Source organism: Parasteatoda tepidariorum, chromosome 4 (genome assembly GCF_982258835.1).
Source record: "Parasteatoda tepidariorum strain Cologne lab strain chromosome 4, Ptep-v5.0, whole genome shotgun sequence".
Classification (NCBI taxonomy): Eukaryota; Metazoa; Arthropoda; class Arachnida; order Araneae; family Theridiidae; genus Parasteatoda; species Parasteatoda tepidariorum.
In genome coordinates, this window is record NC_141758.1 from 40,076,456 (window position 1) to 40,101,670 (window position 25,215).

Below are 25,215 nucleotides of genomic sequence, written 5' to 3' on the forward strand. Positions count from 1 at the left end.
GACCAGGTAATTATTTCACTTGGAACATACTAACATTAAGGAGAAAACATTGTTTTCCTTGCAGCAATGCCATCTGCAAACAAACTTGCAAAAAATTTTGAAATTTGCCGAGAATCGGCTTTAAGCAAAACCCAGTAAACAAAATATTTTTATCTACTTCCTCTTTCCTGTGATTTTTCATCACAAATCATTTTATAGACACTACGATTGGAACAGTTCACTCTGCTGAAATGATGCCACTGACTGGTGCATCACGCCGCAAATCGAGCACATTGCATGTCGGTAAGCTTTCTTATTAAAGTGTTGCATAACAAGAGTTTGCAAGTATTATAATGAAAAATGCAATTTAGGAAAATTTAAAAAAATTCTTAGTAATTTAATTCAGTATGATAAATTTTAAAACAAGGCAGGCAAACCCCTGCATAACTTCTACCTTATGTAATGAAAGGGTTAATCGAATAAACTTTTGATTCGCAATACATTTTTAAAATATTTGACTATCAATATAAGAAAACTTAATATATCTTAATGATATTTTGGAAACCATTTATATAAACAATGAGTTTTATTAATTATTTTTTAAATAATGAAATATACAGAGAAATTTAGAGATCAGTTTAAATTCACAAAAATAAAGCTTTTTTTTTTAAAATATTCAAAAGCACATTGTCATTTCATTCATAATTTTATCCAGTTGCCCTCATAAAATATTTCATTCAAGGCAAAATATCAAAGCTTTTTCAAAAACATCCATAATGGTATAAAAAGCCTTTCAGAATCTTTGTTTTGTTTTTTTAAATAATAGCAATTCTTACTTTAACAGAGATAAGTGTATGTATCAGCTCCTAAATCCATAATTTGGACTGGATGTCAACATGGGATTAATAATAAGCTCTCTACTATATTTACTAGGATTAGATATACTTTGCAAGTCATAAATGTGTTGATGAGATGGCGTCCCCTGACTGGAGTCATAGGAAGGCTTTGGTATAGGACTGATACCAGGGCTCATTTCTATTGAAAATTCCCGCACTTCAGTGTTCGGAGAATGTGAAGATGATAGAGATGGAGGTAAAGGAATAGCAGCAAATACACCAGGTGACTGTTTAGTTTCGAAAGTTCTAGAACTAGAACTGGAGCTACTAGATGAGTAAGAACTGGAACTAGTACAGATGGTAGTATTTGGACTTCCCACATTAGGGCTAGGGATAGCAGCTGTAGCTGGAAATGTTTCACTTTTGGAAGGAAACTTTAGAAAAGGATCGTTTAAAATCTGCCTCGTGGTTGAGCTCCATGCCCATTCATCTTTGAAAACCTATAATGAATTAAACATATGAAATCAGCAAGTCTAGAATACTTAGTAGCTGTGAAATTAATAATTTCAATGTCATAGACATTTCACTGTAAAAGATTTCCACTGATGAATAGTAGCAATTATGCAGTTACTTTGGTAAATGTCTGAAATATATGCTAAAAGTCGTTTAAATTTTAATATATTCATCAATATTTAAATATTTAACATAAACATCAGTATTGAGAATACTAGGTAGATATTTCTTGTTCTGATGTCTTATTTATTTATTATTTTTTTTAAAAGGAAAGTGCCGGTGTACATTTTTCTAGCATTCCCGATCAATCCCAATCAGATATTAAAATATCGAATTGGACATAATTTTTTTTTTCCAGACATTTTAAAAGTGATTATATGATTGTCTACATACAGTGGTCAAAGTAAACATTCTCCAGATTTCAGTCTTTCACAGTTTTTTAAATTATTTCAGTAAAAGCAAAACAGTTTATTCTTATATTTTAGTAGTTCTAATAGAGCTAATTTAGCTTTCATTTTCATAAATTCTTTAATGTAAAACGATTTTATATAATCAAAAATAAATAAAAACCAATTATTAAAGTAACTTGCCAAAATTTAGAATTTACTCTGAAACCTTTTTGTTGCGTGACTATTGAAACAATAGCAAATAAAATCCTACCAAAACGTTCTCAGAAATGGAACAGCAGCATAACCATTTTGGAGCTAGCAAAAACTTTTTATATTCGGAGCTGCACAATACTAGTGAAAATACATTTTTGAGCAGATTTGACATATAAATTTATATTTATACTATTTTTAACAGAGCTTGTAAGAAAAAAAAATGACCTAAATAAATGTATAAAAAATAATGCACATTTGCTGGCAAAAGAAAAACCTAAATGAAATAGGTCATAATATTTGGAAAAAAAATTCTTTCCTTAAACTTTATCATCACCAATAATATGTATATTTTTCATAATATAACTGGTGTTAAACAGCCGACCCCAATGTTTAACTCCGTAGCTTTGATGTGCTGTGAATAGAGTTAAAATCACCCATCAACAGCTGCGATTCGAACCTGGGTCGTTTCATTGGAAAGCAATTGCTTTATCCCCTGAGCCACTGCAGCTCTAATAATATATATATATAACATTAGCAATGCAGGGCATGCCACCTTGGGATGAAAAATTTCCTCGAAATACCAATTATCCTCAATCGATCCTGCTTGCAAAACTACTGTTTTCTGATGGTCTCTTTTATCTACCACTGGAGTGTAAGTTAACAGTGAGTTCAAAATAAGTGGTTAAGAAGCAGACGGTCAAAAAATACTGAAATCACTTTTAGTCTTATGGTAAATACAGTACACTCTCGATTATCCGGTTTGCGGATTATCCGGTTTGCGGATTATCCGTGCTCATTCCGGAGTCACACAGAAAATATAAAGAGAAACATTTTCAAGATTAAAAAAATTTGATTCATGAAGTTATAACAATACCAAATTTTTGGAAGCAATATTCGTTATTGGATTGCAGTATATGTAATATCAGCAGCATGGTCAAAGGTAAAACCGTCTAGCTATCACGATCATGAATAAAGATCATACCGCTTGATGAACAATCCTCTTCAGATGTTCAAGAAAAATATGATAACAGTATTCTCGAACAAGCAAAAGAAATCGAAGGTTTCGAAATTCTTGATGAAGAAAATTTAGAAGATAGGTTTCAAAGTGATGCATGTGAGCCTTGCTTCCAGTATTTGACTGATGAAGACATCGTTATGTTGTTAAATCAAATAGTGATGATAGTAACTGATACAGAAGATGTAGTAAATGATTGAAATACTATTTCTCATTCTGCTGCTCTGTGGAAACTTTATTACATTATATTGGAGGATTTGATTACGGTGACACTACTGCGGTTCGTAAAATATGTGTATCGATATATGGCGAAGACGCATTACACATTTTTTAAAAAAGAAAAATTCCTAGTTTGATGTTATACATGCAAATGTCAGTAATTTTTATATTTTTTGCAATGATATAGAATTTTTCTTTCACAAAAGGAGTTTTCGGATTATCCGTGTTTTTCGATTGTCCGTGCGACCTGTCCCGGTGATAAACCCGGATAATCGGGAGTACACTGTATTTCCAAACCAGGTTTTTTGCGCTGAGTCAGTGTCAGCGGTGAATACAGAGCTAGTAGCACAGTTTTCCAATCAAAAGATTTTTTTTAACATAATGTTTGAATTGTTTTGAGGTGAGTAAAAGAATGATTTTTTAAAAATATTTTAAGGTAAGATTTATACATGAAATCATTGGATGCATCTATAACTAAAAATAATGTCTCCCCAATAACTGTACAAATTAAAATAATACATAAACAAGAACAAATGAACTCCCAGTGGTGTATCAGTATAAAAAGTCAAAATTAAATATAATATACAGTTATTTGAAGGTATAGGCTTGATATATAGATGATTTATAACAATAGAACTCTCAAGGTTAGGGTAACAGAATAAATTTTCGTAATTTATTCACTGTAATTGTGAGAGCCATATTCTTACAAACTATCGCATACACACACAATCTTGAGCCCATACCTTCAAATAACATTATATGAAATTTCTTTTGAATTGGTATAGGGTGTAGGCCACTAAGCACTATAAAAAGAAAATTATTTTACATCCAGTACATATAAAGGAAAGAAATTTTTTTTCCTTCCAGCCCCACGAAATTAATTAACATACAAGAAAAATCGCTGTAGTTGTAAATTTAAGCTCAAAAGTAATAGAAAAAGAACTTTACAAATAATAAATTGAAACATGTAACATTGTATTTAAGTAATTCCTAAATTGTTAATTTTAACTTCATTGATTAATGTTAATGAAGCTTACTTGAATAGTAATATCAGTAACAAGAGATGACAGCTTATTCAACAAATGAGATAAAACTATTTGTTCATTTGCATCACGTCTGACTCTAACATGTATTGTTCCCACCTGAAAACATAGAATTAGCAATTTAAAAAAAAACCTTTCATTTGATCAAAGCAAGGACAAAAGAATGTTTCATTAAAATTAAAACAAGTGCCTATAACAAGTACTTTTTTAAACAAACTGCAAAGATATTTTATAACTGAAAATTAATACTTAATAATATGAACTAATAACTACAGAATTTAAATTTTCGACTACTTTATAGCATATTTGAGATTGAATGTAAAGACTATCAAACTTCTTTCTTTCATATATTTGAATTTGGTACTTGCACTTCAAGAAGATGACAGATAGCCACCCTTATGGCCTGTGACGTCAGCTGATTGTTTATAAGCAAAGTTTCTCCACAAAAGTTAATTATATACAGCACCGCATCGAACATCGAATTTATTGAAATATAATTCTTTCCTGTCTACATCTTTTACATAACTTAGATTTTTTTTTATTTGCTTATGTATTTTATTGTAACCATGATATATTTTTATTTTGTTTACCTGGCAACTTTGATGCATAATTAATTTATGTTCTACATGACTCCATGTCTGTCTTTGTGTTAAGAAATAATAGTGAAAGAATTTAAATCTTTTTGTAAGAATATAGAATGTATCACTTAACTCACTGGTGGTTCTGCAATTAAAAATAATTGATGCTTGACAGGCTTGGCTTACTCTAAATAGAATGGAAAGAACAGTTGCTACTGTAAACAAATGCCACATTTCAACAACCAATCAGGATCAAGATACCTACACAACGCCACTTGCAGGTATCCCAATGTAAAAGAGTAATTTATTTTAGATAACCAAAAGTTTTTATAAAAATTACCATAATTTTTTTTTTTTAAAAAGAAATTAAACTGATATAACTAGCCAACAGAGCATTTTTGATCTATTTTAATCTCACTTACTTTATTAAGTTAGCACTTATTTAAATTTTTATTCAAGCCATAGAGTAATAAATAAAATTAGTAGGGATGTTTTTCAGAAGTTTTCAAATCCTCAGTAACTTTTTAGACTATATAAAAATCAGAAGATTTAATTAGGTAAGGTGATTAGTAAAATATCTTTCGTTTAAAAAGATCCAGTATAATAGTCTGAAATGTAATAGTTTAGATAAAAATAAATGAAACAAATATCAAAATTAAAGAAGATGACCATTAAAAAAAAAAAAAAAAAATGTACAAATATTTACTATTTTGTCAAATCCCAAAAGCCAGAAATGTTCATTTCTGAATTCTAAAACTCCATCTAAAGTAGATGCTTCTCTTAAATACTTGTCTAAAAGGTCAGCAATATGTGGAGGTGTAGCCTAATGAAATAAAAAAATAAAATATATTATTTAAAAAAAAAAATGTGAGATAAATAGCAGTTTATTAATATTAAAACAAAATATTCATCTCTAAAGTTATTAAAATGAGAATAACGGTGTAAAAAGTAGCGTTTCTTTTTTTAAAAAAATATTTAAATAAGGATTTTTTTCTTTTATTTATTTCCTTTTATTTTAAGCTTAATTATTGTAAATTATACCTAGTATTGGATGTTTTTAAAATGCTAAATATTTAAATAATAATTTTAGGAAATAATATTTAAATTAACCTTTATTTAACATACTGAAACTATGGTTATTTTTCTATCAAATTTGGAAGTATTTGAGTCATATGCAAATGCATTTCATTTTAATGTCACCTATTTAAAATACATCACACATTGAAAAAACTACTGAATTTTTATTCTTGAATACTCTTCACGGGGAGGCATGTAATTTTTAAATTTTTTTTTTTCCTAACTAAATATATTTTTTGTTAAATTTTTTTTTTCAAAAGATATTTTAAAATCAAATAGATATTTTAAAGTAAAATATGGCGGCTAGATTGTGTAAATATTAACAATACAACAGCAATTTTAGATTCGCAAAGATGGATTAAAATAGTTTTTGGAAGTATAAAATACATTTGTATTAACATCAGTGACTATTTTGTTTACTTTAAACTTTATAACAAAATAATTTTTTCAATGAAATTTATATTGCCAATAATCTTAAGTCAAATAGCATATTTTAAATAAGAGGATGTGCTATTTTTCTATACTTTTATACTACTTATATACTCTTTGCCTTTTTTTTCTGGAAAAAAAAAAAAAAAACTGAACAATTAGATTTTTTTTTATTAAAACAAGAATTTGGAAGCATATGGCACTGTGTAAGATTTATTGTTTTCAACTTAGAATGAATTTAGACTGTTATGCTCATGGGTACCACTCTAAAAACATTAATATCAAGACTGAAACTTATTTTTTGACCAATTAAAACAATCTAGCGTTATTTAGCAGATTTTTCAGAAATTTATAGCTCACTTTACACTAGAATGATTCATATATTATATCAATAACTTGATTACTTTCTCTAAAAAGATAAATTTATTTTCTTTATTTTACCTTTTTTATGGTAAACAAAACAAAAATAACAGCTAACCTCATATCTTTTTACACCTATCTCTATTCATTATCTTAACTTATTTTTCCCTTTATCATCATAAATTTTGTCATTTCTATAAACTCAATTTTTTTTAAATATAATACTATATTGATTTGGCAAAAAATAGTAATTAACATTTTTTTAAAAGAAAAATTTAATTTTTACTTTAAAAACTTAATTTACAAAACTAGATGGAATTAAATATTAATTGGAGGTTTAATTTCATCGCACTGATCTTTTCAAGACTGATTTCAATCCTCAGGACTGAAAAGTGCTACCCCTGGTACTCGTGATGTGGAAGCAAAGTTTAAACTCCAACTAATATCCTTAAACTAGGGGTTTCCTACCCTAGGCATGGAACCCACCAATGGTCGTATTTGCTCTTGCTGCAGTGAAATCATGATAAAAAAAAATATTTCAACTGTTAATAAATAATAATAATTATAACAGAATTTCAAACTGTAAATTCAAATAGAAAAAATAAATTATGCCTGATGTTCAACCTAACCTTATTCTAGAATGTTCACTTAAACACAAATAGGTTGGCTATTCCTGCCTTAAATCCTTAAAAGAACCTTTAAACAATTCTCCTAACTATGTTCACTATTATGAATTAAAGTTAAGAAACCAGTAGAATTGCACTTGAAGTTTCATTAAAAAATTAACTATTGAAATGTTAGTTTATGAGGGTGACCAAAATGTTCACTATAGAAGGTTAAATTTTTTTATTATTGTAGCAAAAAAAAAAAAAGATTCACTGATATCTGCCTTTTGTTTCAATTCAGTTCAAGATTACATAAATTACACAAAAGAGGCGTATTTTATTTTTTCAGTCAAAAATTTAAATTGATATCGTTCTCACTCTTCCTGGGAAAGATTTTAAATTATTGCGCATTAGCTGTAAGCTCTATTTATAAAGTAATATATTAAACTTAATAAGTAGCACATGACCAAAAAATATTTTATTCATAACATTGATTTTAGTTCTGGAACATGAAATTTTTAAATAAAGAATCATAATATAACTATCCTTTATACAACTGCGCTATGAGAGGATATTGAAAAACACAAAATACTTATTTGCAGTTTTTTATCACTTTGGATTGTGGGGAAAAAATTGCTAGTTTTTATGTGTTTGTAAGTAATCAATTTTAAGAAATAATTCTTGCTTGATTTTTATCATAATTGTCAAATTAATGCTATAATAAGTTAAAAATTTAATTACAATTTTATTCAAATTTATGAATTTTACCTGCAATAAGATTTTTCCAGTATAGACACACACAGGAAACATGGTTAAAGAAATGAAGAATGATATAATAATTCCTGCTATTGCATCTGCACTATGGTAATCACTATACAAAAATAAATATGCACAAAAATTATTTCAAGCAATAGTAAGGTCTAAAAGCAAAAAAAAAAGTCAACAGTTTAGTCAGTTTTTTAATCATCAAATTTAAATATTAAACTTAAAATGTAAGGAACATTAAAAATAGGATAACTTAAAGCTGAAATAACAACCAAGAAATTTGAGTAGTGCAAATTCAGTTATAAAAGGTAAGTGACAAAATTAATTGAAGAGTTTAGATTAAAATTGAAAGGCCTTCCAGCATATAAAACAAGTTTTCTCTATGTTACACAAAGGGAAACTAGTGTGTGCAAGGAACTTTTAGCACAATTTTGCTCAAAGGCTCAATGCTTGAGCCGCGATGGCTCAGGGGTTAGAGCGTTCACCTTTCAATGAGGTGAACCGGGGTTCGATCCCGGTGATGACTGGTCGATACGAATTTCGCATCCGACTTGCACCGATCACAGTGCTGACGTGAAATATCCTCAGTGGCAGGCGGATCATGGATTAGAATCTCTTTGCTGTCAGGCTAACCATGGGAGGTTCTCGTAGTCTTCCTCTCCGTGTAACGAAAATGCAGGTTAGTTCCATCAAAAAGTCCTCCACAAAGGCAAATTTCTTCCAATACTTGATCCAGGAGTTCCCTTGTCTTCTGGATTGGGTTCAAAATTACATGGCTACGGAGCTGAACATTAGTTGTTGTAAACCCAAAAATTTAGTCGGCTGTTCAACAACGGTTATTAAAAGCTCAATGCTCAGAGGATTAAAGCCATAAAAGTTAGAAGTGACTAAACATTGTTATACTCAAATGATGTTATTAACTCAATATAATGACATCAAACAGTAATAAAAAATAACTAACATAAAGGGAATAAAATTAAGAATAGGAGATATCTCTTCTGCCTTTACTTTAAGAACTAGCTGAGAGAACAAAAATTAGATATTTTAAATTAAACTTTAAGTTCATTGAGGAAATTACAATTTTTTTAAAACTTTTATCTATATTGATTTTTACACAATTTCCATTCACAAAATAATGAAGATAGATACACTTATAAATTATTTTTTGTACTTACAAAATATCTATGAAGAATACAGCAATGATAAGAATTCCTCCAGCTGCACAACCCAGAAGAGAGAATGGGTTTATACGCGGGCATGTATTACCTGAGATGCCAGGAACAACATGACTTAAGCTACAAAAGTATAGAAGAAATATTCAGGTTTTGTAGTGGTTCGAAAAAAACAAACTAGGACATAGTTTGGTACAATAAACACTTATGAAGGAAATGACAAGAGCTAAAAAAATTGTGTGATTGAAAATTTTGTTTCAAAGGGCATATTTCTGCAACTTTTTAAGAAAAAAAAAAAAAAAAAAAAAGCAGGCTACATTCAATGTTTTAAGATAGCAACAAGTTGATCAATAATGATTTTAATATAAGGTGCTATCTTACACATTTGTACAGATAAAAAGAAACTTCGAAAATTTTTCTTGACTTCGGAAATAAATTTACATGCAAAATTTTGCATGCAAATTTAAAAAAAGTAGCTTTTAAATTTACATTTAAGTCTAAATGGTCACATACACCCTAGCTGGCTAAGTACATGGCCTCAGGGCTCTATCTGTAAATAGCCACGACAAAAATGCCTCATTATTTTGACCCCTATCAGCTAACATAATTAGATACCCTTTTTTTTCTACCATAACAGGATATTTTTTCTTTTTCTACCATAGTAACAGGACTTTAAGTCAAAATAGAGTTAACTTGCCCCGTGTAGCACAGGACAGTTGTTTAATTGGCCACTAGACTTAAACTCACAACCTTGAGCTAATAACCAAAAGTCAAAGCTATGCCCATACCGGTACCACTGAAGCACCTTCAAGGCAACAGCATGTGGATGCAATAATAACAGCAGTAAACTGTAATTAAGTTTCACATAGCTCAAAAAATATTTCATATATGTTTCGTTAAAAAAAATACATTTTGTTAAATAAAAAAAGGATTCAAAATTAAAATTTATGTTATTCTTTAGGTTATTCTTAAGATTTCCTTTTCAAAATTCACATGTGAGCATATCAAAACAATAAAAAAATTAAAGTACATACAAATTAATTTATTTTCTTTGACGGAAGAGGTTTTGATTTTTATATAAATTTCAAGTGAAATAATTTTGTCAGTTTACCTCTGGTTAAAAGATGAAATCCGATTTTGAAGCCAGCTTGAATCAGATGCACAAATCACCAAATTGAGGCCTTTATTTTTCATGCAATGTGTCACTAACATGTGACAAATAAAGGCAATAAGCACACCAGGAAACAACCTGCCCCTAAACAGAAGACATATTATAATTAAATGTTTTTAAAAAAAAATCACACAATATAATTAAATCAATAATGACCTAAAATATAACAATATTTTGTTGTTTCATTAGGATGTCCAAAATTTGCGATCTCTTAATCTATAACTATTAAATTTATGACTCTTAATAAATGTAAATTTGTTTAAAGATGTTAGTTTATGTATTCTTAATAACACTTTTTAAACTTTTATTATTGGTAGCAACCAAGGTAACAATTTTACCAACCCCAAAAACGCTGAATAGCGTTTTTCAAAAAGAAATTAAAAAACTTTTTTAATTGCATAGCTGCCAAATTATTAGGAAAGATTTTACAAGGTTGGTTTTGAACTTGTTGCTAGTATAGATTCCACTGTTTGTTGAAATGTTGTAGATAATTATGATCAGTGTTGGCTTAATTGCATAGTTGCCAACTTGTTAGGAACGATTTTACAAATTGGTAGTAAAATAATCAGGGTGCGTAGCATTTGTAAAAATTACTTAAAGGTGCTTTTTGGGGGATTTCGTTTTTAAAAGCTTTTAAAGGTGCTTTTTTCAGCTGGCGTTTTTAAAAAGTGCTTTTTCTTTCTTCCTTCAGTGATATCTGGCGGATCCCCTGCATTCCACGAAAAATGGGGTGTTTGCTACGGAATCACTAACACGGACTTCATGTCGTACCCACGTTATGACTTGCGCATGCGCGCACACTCGAAACTGAAACCCAAGGGCTCCAATTTGTATAGAGTCAGATCCTCAATAAATGTTTTTCTTTTTAATTTATTTTAATTTTATTCTTGTTTATTTTATTTTACTTCTAACACTTTTTTGATGTAGGGGGTAAGGGTACTTTTGTTCTGAGTTCAGAGTCAAGTTGAATTCACTCGGTGATGTGGGAAAGTACTGATTGTTTCGATTTACGTCCGTTTCTTTTGGGTTTTTTTTTTTAATGCTAAAACTGTTCATAAAAAGTTTTTGTTCTTCAATAATATCATTGATTCAATACGAATTTTTTGAGTGCTTGAAAATTTTTGTAAAGTGCTTGAAAAGTTTTTAAAAAGTGCTTATTTTTGATTCAAAGATTTGGCTACGCACCCTGATAATAAAACAGGAAAAAATTTCTTAACAAAGGCTTTTAAACACTTTAAACGCATATTTTTGTTTTATCTGTCTAATAAATTGATCTTATACACATGTTTGAACTATTGATTTGCTATAGTGGTTTGCAATTAGGTTTGAAACTTAAGAAACTAAACTTCATACTTTAAAAATAAATGTTACAACCATTAAGAATATTTTTTAATTGATGGTTGTACAAGTTGGCAGGTCTGTAATTGTTTATACAGTCTAATGCTTATACAAAATCTCTGATATTAATAAACAGAAAATGTGGTAAAAAAAACTATTTGAGTTAGGGCATTTTGTAATCACCTCTGGGGGCATCCTTTTTAAATATCTATATGTTCAAAGTCCATTTTTTTTAAATTAAAAAAAAGAAAAGAATGTGATGATGGCAAAATATTATATAATGCTTTCTAATTCCAACATATGACTATACATAATGGATGATGTATAGTCATGCTTAATCACCTCTGGGGGCATCCTTTTTAAATATCTATATGTTCAAAGTCCATTTTTTTAAATTTAAAAAAAAAAAAAAAAGAATATGATGTCAAAATATTATATAATGCTTTCTAATTCAAAGATATGACTATACATGAAGGACGATGTATAGACATGCTTAGGGCTTTTAACCTTATACACACAAATAAACCTTAAATTTGAGTTATAAACTAAATTAAATTCAAGAGACTTACGTGTGAATTTGAGTTTGTTGAACCCATCTTCCAATGCTAGAATAAATAAAATTAGAATTTCATTTATTAATAAAACAATCAAATAACTAATACTTTATAAATATTAAAAATCGTACCCCTTCTTTATTGTGAAGAATGAACTAATGAATGAAAAAGATGCTGATGCAAAAACAGCAAGAACTTCTAGCCTTTCATATCTGTTTTTAAATATAAAGAAATATTAGTTATTCATTAAAAACTTTTTTGTTTTTTAATTTTCATACATTTAGGATTTCATTTTTGTTGCACACAACATAAACAAAAAATTAAAGGAATCAATTTTCTTTTGTAATAAATAAAGCAAAAAAAAAAAAAATATTTTAGTGACTTTATTTTAATGAAACTATTTTTAAACATTTACAATATTTATATATGTAAATATTTAGTTAATATATATGTTACTAGGTGTAAATATTTTAGTGAAACTTCATATTGTAAAAATAAATGTTTTCATTTTTATTGAAAGAATTAAATGACACAAGTGTCAGAATCAGCTATATTACAACAAACAGTTTTATACATTCAAGGTAAGAAAATTTTTTTTTTTTTTGCTAAGACACTGGAGGAAAAAAAAAAAAGACTGGTTTTTATTGAGCACACTGAGATTCAGAACACATGTTTATGCGAAAGTAAATCTGTGGAAATTTGCTACATAAAATACTGTTCATCAACATAATTGATATTTCAATTTAATTAGTCAAAAAATATTTTAAATCTACAATACTCAAAAAAAATTCTAAAATGAAATTTTAAAAAGGTGTTTCTTAATCATAAAGTTTTTCAATATAAATCAAATCATAAAATGTAATTAAAACCTAATGATCTTGAAATATTTTTTTTTTAAAGCCTATAACTATAATGCAGGAAAAAAATTTGTTAGTTTCAGTAAATTATTTATTTCTTTAGCTATGATTTTTAAATAAAACTTACCCAAAAGTATACTGATGATTGGGTTTCTTTTGCTCTACCCATATACTAAGAGCACAAATGCATAAACTGTAAAATAAGATAGAAATAAGGCAAAGAAAAATACTACTACTTTTGCAATTTTGCCTTGTACTGATTTCACATTAACTGATTCAATAAATGAGTACAAAAAATTAATTAAACTCAATAAATGTTAGTGCATTTATTGCCACATTTTTTTTTGACAAAAAATACAAGTTAGGTTACATTTTTGTAACTATTAATGAAGAATATCTAAGTAACAAATTATTTTTTTTTTAAAAGTGAAAAAAGTAAAAGACTAATTATTTTAAGAAAGTTATAATTATAGTTGAAATCTTTATTGTTAGCAATTCATATCATTAAACTTACGAAATTGAAGTCATTTTTTGAAAATTATCATTATTTTTAATGAACAAGAAAAATTGTCTTAAAAATATTAACAATAGAATTCTGTATTAAAAGTTTACTCAAGTTTCAAATACACAAACATAATCAATTATGATGCGTCCCTTTAATTATTATGCATCAAGATGTTATCACAATTATATATAGTTTGTACACATAAATAATTTTTAAAAGGAGTATTATGTTTACAGAATTATTTATTATATTGACCTTATTAATTCATTTAATATTTCAAGATCAAAGAATATGGTTGTCTTTCTTACTGGTGTATAAGTAGACCCCTTGATTCACGAAAATTTTGGAGGTTAAAGAAGTGAACTTATACACCAAGATACACAATAAGTAAAAAAAAAAATAATGTCATTATCCCTTAATGGTGTTCAGAGGGAGGTTGAAAAAAGACGAATATTCCATATTTCACTGTAACATTTTCATTTAATTCTGTCATCAAATTATGTAATTACAGTCAAACCCCGCTATAGTGAACCTTCAAGGGACCGAAATTTTGGTTCACTATAACCGGGTGTTCACTATATCCGTTACGCAGGCAATTTAACTAATGGTTCCCAAACTCCTCTCTTTTATCACACATTATTCAAATAAATGACTGAAAAATATTATGTAGCAGCAAAAAATTTCTTATTTTTCATTTCTCTTCGTCTTGCTTACGAAAAAAATTAGTAATCTTTAGCTGATGAGCAGATTTGGATAGTTTACATTACCTGAAAATATCAGCTTGATCGCATCAATTTTTCTGATTATTCATTTTATCACCAAGGGAGGACGTTTACTGCTCGCTATAGTTAAATTTGAGACACTTGTTTGAGGCTTTTTTCAACTAAACTGAGAGCAAAAAGGAGTTGAAATGAGAGCCTTAACACACATTAGTGTCCAACCCTTTAACCAATAATGAAAAATTAATAATTCCAACTGACAGAAAATGCATATTGATCCCACTGACACCTTACAGATGCATCATCTGCCTGAGTTGGAAACATCTGCTTGGTTTGCTTAAGGATGGGAAATTGGGATAAAAGAAGTAAACAAGAAAAAATGCTTATCACAACATTCCCTTCTGTAGATGGTTTTCAAAATCGGTATATGTACTTATTTTGAAGTAGAAATTTCAAAATTATTGGGAAAAAAATCAGTCGAAGACAGAAAAAAGTTCATTATATCCAACTTCTCACTTTTTTGGTTCACTATATCCACAAAAAATAACATTATGCATGTATAGCAAGGCATGGGACCAAACATTTCGTTCACTATATCCGGGAGTTCACTATAAACCGTGTTCACTACAGCGGGGTTTGACTGTAGTAGTTTTTCTACTAATGTTTTAAAGCTACCATTCTGATTAAGATTTTAGGAAAAATCAAATCTAAACTGAAATACTTTAAAGATACTGATTTACTTTTCTATTCTTACAAAAACATGAAAACTAGCCATATCTGAAGATGAAGGAGTAGAACAACCAGAAGCAGTAATCATTCATTGAATAAAATGTATCTACTGTTACTTGTGGGATCGCAGCTAACTGACAGATTTTTTTTTATGAAATTGAAACAGCTAATTTTAAAGACTTAGTTTAGGTATGAGGAATGGGAACATTTTGGTTACATAGGGTAGCAGTTCCTAGATTTTTTGGCTGTGGAACCCTAAATGGTTGAATTTTTTTGGCAGAACCCTAAGATTTAATGAATAAGTTTCATTAGCAGTTGTGAAAATATTAACAAGAGTCTATTAATTATTTTAAAAATATGCAATAATCTAAATTTTTTTTAATTATTTTGGAAAATATTTAGTGAATGAAGGAAGAATGAAATTTTTTCGGCATATTGTTATTGGTCTTGAAATTGGGTTTGATGTCAGAATTTATGTCTAAAATTATGTAAATTCCCAGGTCAGAAACAGTAACTAGCCTAGCTCATAATTTTAGTTCATGCTTAAACTGAAAATGAATGAGATGGGATATTGTTTCCTTTAAAATAAAAACCGAAAAGGATGAAAAACTTAGAGAATGGTTATCAGAGAAACATACTTCTTTCACTTTTAAATTTGGTTATTTTTATACGATGCGAAAAACTAAAAATTTTCCTAGATGCACATTCATAATTCATTCATTTTATTGTTATTATAAAAAATTTCTCTCCTCGATTATTTCAATTAAATAGTTTCATAAATGCAACATTAAATATTTCATATATACAAATAAAAAATGAATTATTATTTAAATATAAATTTAGTTTTCAGAAATTATAACTAGCAAAAATATGTCCCAACGCTCGGTACTCCTGTGATCTTTCCACAGAGCCCTAAGGCTCTGTGGAACACCATTTGGGAACCACTGACAGAGAGAATTCTGCAATGCTGGTGTTTGTTAGAATGAGATTTGTCGTGAACTTACCATAATGTATCGAAGAAAATAAGATAAGTGTAAGACAAAAGACCTAAAACAAAAAATTACAAGCATAACTAAAATAGAATGTGAGAAATGAAAACATTTTAAAACCTAAAACAAGGAAAAACAATGTTTACTAGAATAAAGCTTGGGATTTTAAGGATAAAAATATGTTTTTGAATACAAAAAGTGATAAGCGTTTTAAATAAGACATTTAAAATAAAAAATCCTAATTAGTTTAAATTATGCAATGTTAAAAATTGGTACATAAACATTGTAAATAATGTTCACAGAATGATAATTTTTTTCAAAGTGTATTCCTACAATCAAATCTGCATAAATTCTGTTTATTTTTCTAAATATTTTATTTCAGGGCTGTTATTATTTTACCTAACTCAAAAAAATCCAAGTGGGTTTTTTCATAAGTGCATTTTAATATGAACAAATCAGCTCTCAATACTAAGGTTGTAATAGAATAAAATACAAACTGCATACATTGAAATATTTATATTTCCATTACTTCTATATTCTGTGCTTTAAATTTTTAATTAACCTTTTTAAAGACACATATTATAAATTGCAAAATATGTACTAAGGTATTCTGACAAAAATTTGAGATACTAATCGTCAATACAACTGAAACTAATGTATTGATGATTACAAGATACAATATATAATATTTTTAGCAAAACATGATTAAATGAAATAGGAAAATAATAAAAAAATTATTCTTTAAAATTTCTTCGACCAGTGAGTCTTACTACATGTATTTATAAATAATACTTTTAAAATAAAGCACCTTTTAACAGGTGAAATGCTTGTTCTAGAATTTCAGATTTGATGTATTTCTTGTTGTTGAAATCCTAGAACTTATTTTAGAAGTTCTCTTTCACTGTACATAACATAGGACACAATATAATGTTTACAATACAATGTGAATATAGGTAATACGATGTTTCATTGCATAGACACATTTTCCTTTTAAAAATTTGAAAATTGATGTTTTTTATTTGAATTAAAATAAATAATTTATTTATTTATTTACTAAAACATTTAGTAGTTTTCCTAATTCTAAAACAGAATAGGTAAATCTTATAAAGAGAATCGAATCCTATTACTGTGGGTAAAAATATTATTTTTAATTTATCTACGTAAATTAACGTAATTTTGCGGAGATACGCCACCCTGGGATATATGCTGCACCCATATAATTAGACTAGAAAGGAAAAGTTTTTCATCAGAAAGGTCGCACAAACTTTTACTGGGTGATTGATCTTGGAGTTAAAGCATTTATTTCAAATAACAAGTTGTATAGAAAAGAAATGATTATATGTTTAAATATCATTTAAATAATTATTAAACTAATATATGTGATCTTACGTAAAATCAGAAATTATGAATAGTGATTATTTACATCATAACTTTTTAAATGTAAGCAAAATTGTACCGTGAACAATTCTGCACAGTTCAAATGAAACACAATCCCAAAAGCATAACATTAATAAAAACCAATTTAAAATAATCGAATTTTATGTAAACCAAGTGATTAAGAACCTAAATATAAGTTATCAAAATACAATAAATTGATGAAAAGAATGTAACATAACATATAAAACAACCGCATTACGTAGTTTTATCGTAATTTGATTTGAAATATCTAAATACAATTAAACAGTTGAAAAACCCTTACAATATTTTAAAAATATTAATAATTAAATAAAGTAAATTAAATCTGATAATGTGTAAAATTGAACAACACAAAACAATCTGAAATGCATCCTGTTTCTATTTACTAATTTAAAATTACTAAAATTTTAACCGATCAAATGATAAACAGGTAAAAACCTTTAGAATAATTAAAAAAAAAAAAAAAAAAAAAAAAAGATATAAGAAGTAAACAAATAAAATAGTTTTGTGCAAAAATTAAAGCATATAGTGATCACGAAAGCATTATTTCTTTTATAATTAATTTATTATATTCCAGTTATAAATAAATCAAATGAATAAACAGATAAAATTGTTGAAATAAAACTGTTTTTCCCGTCCATTGTTAATTCTTAAAATCATTATTGATCGTAAATTATAAAAAGAGTATTGCTGTAAAAGATGAACAGTAATCATGAAGTTTTGGAGAATCAATTCAACAAAATAGAATTTGTTAGTTTAAATAGTAAAAAAAAACCCATCTGGCCACCCCATTAGATATGTCGCATTTATCGACGTATCTCCGCAAAATTACGGTACATTTATAATAAAATGTGTTAATAATCATGGTTATTAATAGCTTAATTATTAATTATATTAATGGCATTTTTTACTGCAACAAGACTTCGTTTCAGATTATAAAGAATTAATAAAAAAAGATGAATAACTCAATAAAGTTTGAAAAAACCTGCTGAAACCTTGAAAAAACCCTCAATACCCTGAAAAAAAAAAAAACCCTGGGTTTTTCACAATTCTGCTTTCTAAACTCGACCCCCTCACTGTTCTAAAAGCTTAATATTTAAATTAATAATAAGAGCATATATGTTACAAACTAAAAAAGAAATGGCAAAACTATATTTAGCATAATGCATTATTAAATTGTTTTTTTTAAAGGGAAAAAAAGTTATTTGTACTTACCAACACTTCTTGTACTATTGCACCAATTTATAAGTAGCAATAGAGAAGAAACATTCAGCAAAGTTAACCAAATTATTCTTTGAAACTATAAAATAAAATTTTTTTTTAATCAAATCATGCAAGAAAAATAATAGTAATTAAAAAAAAGTCAGCAATTATGGCTCTTAACAATTTAGTTTATTCATTATGAAATGTTTTTTGTTTTCTTTGTTTTGTTAAATGAAAGATCAAATTAAGCAAAAAATAATATAGCATAATGCAATTTATATGTATTTTGATTCTATTATAGATATTAGATTATATGTTATAATTTCCTTTACGCGTTGCAAAAATTTGATATGTTACTACTAATAAGTCAATAAATTTACAACATAGGCAATTTTTGCATGGAATGTATATAAACAAATGTATAGAATCAGGGGAAAATTCAAGATGCATTAAATTTTTAGTTTGATGCTTAAATTATAATTCAATATTGCACATTTAATCTTTTTTTTTACTCATCTCATCCTCTCAGCTCACAAGAAATTGAAACTTAAATTGGTCTCATTGATTTGTTGATCTCATTGTGGAACTTCAAAAAAGTTATTAAGATGATACACATTTAAAATTCCAAATTAATCTTTCTTAAATACACTTATTATTTATTAATTACATTTATTAATTACATTTTTTAAAAATCAAAATTTTATTTTAAAGATAAGCTAACTTCAAGATATTTTACATTTTTACTGAAGCTTTTGTGGCTAGTAGGACTGGGCTTTATACCGATGTAAGACAATATATCGATTTAACTCCAACATCGTAATACCGATTTATCCATTTCATCTTCAACAAAATTCCGGAGTGAGCATTTCGACTCTACTAAATCGATTTATTCATGACAGCAAACGCTAAATCGATGTTGCTCTCTCCAATGTAGTGAAACACCGGTTTAATCATTGCGAGAATGTACAGAACAGAGTCCGATCTGCCGTAGCGTAAGGGAAAGATTCAAGGTCAACTATCAACTCATTCTCTTGGTAACACGTGTGCTCAACTTCTTTGGCTATTTGCCAAAATCACATCTGGTGCAGGGGTTGGTATAGTTAAATCGGAATGGGCCATTGAATCTCTTCATTCAAAACTAATTCACTAGGTTATATCGATATTTGGCGGTTGAAAAAAAAACTCCGATATAGCAGGGATCGGTGCAATTGAATCTCCTCATTCAGATCGATATAGCAGGGATCGGTGCAGTTGAATCTCCTCATTCAGATTTCAAGTTTATATCGATATTTGCGGAGGATTTTTTACCACCAAGTGTATGTGATTGTCTTCTCTTTAGAATTCCGATTTTAGGATATCTTGCTCGTGCAGGAGGGAAAATTCCCATCTTCAATTTTACATATCCTGATTTCTGAAATAGGTTTCTTTTCGTAATATCTTTAAATATCTTACCGGGTTTTCTTTCAGCGTGTATGTTACATTAATTCTTTCCGTACTGTTCGGTTTCTGTTTGCTCGCGCTAACTGAAGTCGCTAAATAAAATTGGTGTTTTGTTTTAATTGGAATAAATTGTAAAAAAATGTTTAGGAAATTTACTAATTTTATCTTTCGTAACTGCCTTTTTTGTGATCTTTTTATTTATTATTATTCTTTTTCGTTAATTTCTCGCGTGTTTATTATAAATGTTGGGAGATTTATCTTTTTATGGCGCATTACGGGGCTATTTCCGTATCGTTCGGATCAGTTAAAAGATTTCACCTTTCGAATAAGAGTGTATCGTGATGTTTTTTTTCTTTTTTTTTAAAATTTATTATTATTATTTTTTTTTTTTGTAGTTTCTCGCGTGCATAATGTTAAGTTTAGAGATTTATCTTTTTAAGGCATGTGCATTACGGGTCTATTTTCGTATTGTTCGGTACCTGTTTTCTTGCGTCAACTGAAGTTGCAGTTTTGTTTTACTTGGAATCAATTGTAAAAAAATATTGAAAGGGGAAGTTAACGATTTTTAACTTTCAAATTAGCCTTTTTTTGTGGTGTTGTTTTTATTTAGTTTCTTGCGTGCTGCTGCCGGAAGTCACCGATGCTTAGCGATTACTTTGGTGCTGATATGGAAAATCTTACCTTAAACGTATTTTACTAAAAAATTAAGTCCCGCAGAGGACTGATCGTTAAGACAAGGTTCTCAGCAGATCACCAAAGTCAAGCATCACTGTCTACGGTCAGTGTGCGGGTGGGGGACCACTTGGATCAGTCTGCATAGGGACCGAGGGTGTGCGGTATTGGTCCTCGTTAAACTGTGCTACCGTAAAGTGCTCGACTTTGCGCGCAGGTCGTCGGGCTACTGAAGCGGGGGTGCCATCCCCTCCGCAGATGGTCAAAATTGTGATGGCATGTCTTCGGATCATCCTCCGGGATGTTTCCCAGACCGTCGCCAATAGCCCATTATGCAGCTCTAGTGCGACGTAAATTAACAACAACAATAACAACTAAAAAATTAAATTTGGAATAAAAGGAAATTGCATCTTATTACTGATATACTTCTTTTTTGTCATTGCCGGGAAGGGGGGGGGGTGAATCTATCACTAAATCTATTCACTTCATTAAATTTTAAAATCTGTGATACAAACATATAATTGCTGTTTTGGTAACTAGAGAAAATTGCACCTTCCTTTTTCAGAAAAAAATCATTTAGTTGAAACAAACAGATAGCAATGAACATAAGTAAAAAAAAAAATGTTTATATTTTCATGAAAATACATGTTATTTCTGTTGAAATTCATCCAAACTTTTTTATCAAAGCTATAACATGTTGTAAAAGTTAAAAACATTTACAGTTTTTGATTATACTGGTTGTTCAAAAATATTTTTTTCCTTTTTTTCGTCGTTGGAGATGCTGAATACTAAATAAAATCTTTATTATTATGATTTAAATTACTTTGGAAATAATAAAAAGTCTGAATTCCATTTAAAGTTCTCCAGCACTATATTCCTGATACTTTTAAAAATTGTCCACTTACTACAAATTATAAATAGTAATACACTTTATAAAATCAAGTAAGATAGTTTGATTCATTGCTCAGAAAAAAAATATGAATTTCAAATTTTCAATATATATATATATATATATATATATATATATATATATATATATATATATATATTTTAACAGCAAACTTTCAAAAGTGACTTGTTACAAAGTATATTTTTTATTAAAGTAAAAAAATTATGATAGGAATGGGAAATTTCCAGGTGTAATCTAAAAACTAGGGCGCAGGCATGATGATGAATTTTAAACTAGTCTTAGTTCATTTAAGCATATTTTCAATAAAAATATTAATGTATAGTTATTTATATATGTACAGAGAAAGTGAAAGTTTTTAATTTTTTTTACTAATAAAATAAATGCAAAAGAAAAAGGTAAACAATATTCTCCAATACCTTTAGTGAAAAGTTACAGAGTAAAATTAGTAAATTGTAGTAATTAAATAAGCTTTTGAATATCTGCAAAAAATTATTCAGAATCAGAACAACTTTGTCAAAATTTCTGTGGACTAGGAGTTGACTGTAAGTGAGTTAAAAAAAAAAAAAAAACAATACATTTGAATAAAAAAAGGGGTACTGTGGATTTATTTCTTAGTTTTGTCGTTTAGATTGTTAAATCGATATAACCTAATATCGCGATATAAAAGGGTTGATTATATCGATTTAAGAAATTTCTATATCGTCCAGCCCTAGTGGCTAGCAACAAAAGTATGTGATATCCTCCAAACATTATAGTAAATAAGCTTGCAAATTATATTTTTACTGCTAAACCTAATCCTTTTTTAATAAATTTTTGATTGACTAACTTTATCTGTAAATTATTTTTATTCTTAGCAAAGCACACAAATATTTTTCATTTTATACAGAAAAGAAACCAACTTACTATGAAAAAACTGTACCAGAAGAAATTTTATACAAGTTTAATTAGTTAAAAAAAATCAAACAATGGAATATTATATAATAGAAACATGTTTTATTCTAACCTAATACAAAAGAAAATCATAAATGATCTTATGAAAATACATACTCTACTATCTTTATAAACCGGCTTTATCTCACGGAGCAATGATGAAAATAAAGAAAAAGTATGCTTTCCAAGTATTTTTCTGGTGACCTGTTAATAAAAAAGTGCAAGAATAATATAGATTTAAGCCATTTTAGAGCAATTTGATATCATAATGAAAATAAGATAAAAATGTAAAATTGTTTCACTAAGAAAATAATTTGAATCAAGACATAATAATTCATTTAAATCAAAACATAATGAATATAATAATGAACCATTTGCAAAAATGTAACTAAAAACAATAATACTAACTGATAGTGTTTTTGTAGAGTTGCTCCTCAGACGCAAATCTGAAAAAATTTTGTTTTTTTAGTTAGTCATACAAATTCTGAGAATGATGTCTTTATAAGCAATTTTGTACAAAAAACAGGTTAATTTAGTTAAATAACCGACTTCTAATTTGAACCTTTTAAAAATAAACTTTTTCAGTTCTTCGACACTCAGTATCCTGCATAGTAAATCCCTTTGTAAATAGGATTTGAAATGAAAAGGACATACTTGCAAATATATCAGATGGTTAAGCATCTAAATTAAATTTAAATAATAATTATATGAATAATTGCAAGATTTTAGTCTTTGAACAGTTTTTCTTTCCCCATCCAGTTAAGGTATATTAAGAGTAATTTTAATTATCTCCATATGCATGAAGTTACAAATCACAGTAAGTTAGATAATATTACACATCAGACTATAATAATTTTTCTCATTGAATACTTAGCAATCTAATAAAATTTTAATAACATTAAAAAGCTTAAATTAGGAAAATTTTTTAATATCACAGAAATTTTTTTAATTCAAAGTTAAATGCTCAAAATCTATAAATTTATGTAAATGATTTATTTTATATGCAAATATTTTAAATTAATATACTTTAATACTTAAGATGGAAGTTACAATTATTTAGCAAAATAATGCATTTCTGAAAGTACAGTAATGTCCCGTAGAAAAGCTACACCCACACTCTTGTGTAGGTACTAATGTTATAATAAATACCTGCGCTAACAAAATGTAGTTTTTTTCAAACCGATAAATTTAATTAAAAAATTAAGCAAATAAATTTATTTATTTCTGGCAATTATCGCTTTTTTAAAGATACATGAGGTATTCGATGAATAAAGTAATATAAAAAATAGAATTATTTGATTCATGACAAATCGAACAAAAAAAAATAAATAAATAATAAATATAAAAAGAATAACATAATATAAGAGTTATAGGGAGAGAAAAAATTTATCTCACTCTAAGTTGACCACTAAGCAATGCACTGCAAGTGGTCAACTTACATAGGTTTTACTGTATTATAATTTAAATTAAGAACCTTATAAAATATCAACCATAAATGCCCAAGAATTACCAAAAAGTTTCAAATATTTACAAGTGTTTGACGGATTACGATTTGCATATGTTTCAACAAGTCATTCACAGTAATTTACCTTCCACTTTGTTAACCTAGCAGCTAATTAAATTTTTTCGGATGACGTAGAACATGGTTAATATAAGAAAACATTACGAGAACTGTTAGTTTATGTTTGTTAACAACATTACATTTATAAAACACAGTCATACACAAATTTTAAACATAGAAGTAAAATCAAATATAGCCCAAATAAGAAGTTCAAACTGGAGTTTTGAACAGATTTAATTGAAACATTTGATTTGTTGATAAATTTAAAACATATGTATCGAATATGAAAATATCTATGAGAATAGTGTTATAGTATAACATTCACGAAAAGAAAAAGAAACTTATATCATAGGGTAAATTAGTTTCGAAGAAAAATTTATTTGTTAGATATTAAGCGGCGACTTCTGTACGTTTCAATAAATCCTTTACAGTAATTTACCTTCCATTTTGATTATAACTTCTTAGGAGGGAAATAAAGAGGCTAAAAAAATAAATAACATTCTAAACTGTAAATGTTATTTAACACTCTAATTAAATCATTAAAAACATTAGTCGATTCACCAATCCGTCAACACGAAGACAACCAGACACTTTTGACTTTTTATAAATAAACAACCTGATGCCATCGAAGCAAATTTTGATTCGTAAAACCTCTTTAAACTATTCGACCACGAAGCTCAAGACTCAAACATTGACTGCGCTACCTAGTGAAGTTTTAGAAAAGCTACGAAAGAAGTTCACAGCCGGCAAAACTTTCGTATCTATTGATTTGATTTGCGTGAAAACTCAACGAAATATTATTCAATTTTTATTTAAATGTTTTTACACTTCTTCAAATAACTTTTATTATGAATTTTATATTTTTAAAAGAATCTGGTATTCGGTTCCAATATATACAAATATATGAAAATTAATACGTAAAAATTAATTGATAATTGCAATTAGTTGAAGTATTTAATGAATTTCTTCTTGAAGTATTTAATGAAATTCATTAAATTAGAGTATTTAATGAATTTCTCAGATATGCC

The 25,215-nt window shown here is 27.9% G+C and overlaps 1 protein-coding gene and 1 long non-coding RNA gene across 2 annotated transcripts in view; one reads left to right on the forward strand and one right to left on the reverse strand.

Moving 5' to 3' along the window:
- Window positions 1-1,048, forward strand: part of LOC147810907 (uncharacterized) — a 28,847-nt gene extending 27,799 nt beyond the window's left edge. Inside the window, exon 3 of the long non-coding RNA XR_015433016.1 lies at window positions 913-1,048. This is a non-coding gene — a long non-coding RNA (uncharacterized LOC147810907). The remainder of the gene's footprint in view (window positions 1-912) is intronic.
- LOC107448654 (zinc transporter 6) lies at window positions 547-24,839 on the reverse strand. Its single transcript, XM_016063956.4, has 14 exons — window positions 24,627-24,839; window positions 23,035-23,072; window positions 22,744-22,830; window positions 18,687-18,771; window positions 16,071-16,113; window positions 13,241-13,306; window positions 12,388-12,468; window positions 12,272-12,307; window positions 10,305-10,448; window positions 9,197-9,316; window positions 8,025-8,127; window positions 5,492-5,608; window positions 4,202-4,306; window positions 547-1,315 (listed from the first exon to the last, which is right to left on the reverse strand). Exons 1-14 carry the CDS (start codon window positions 24,631-24,633, stop codon window positions 839-841), a joined length of 1,509 nt encoding a protein of 502 aa, XP_015919442.1. The 5' UTR covers window positions 24,634-24,839; the 3' UTR covers window positions 547-838.
- Between the last annotated feature and the right edge of the window lie 376 nt (window positions 24,840-25,215).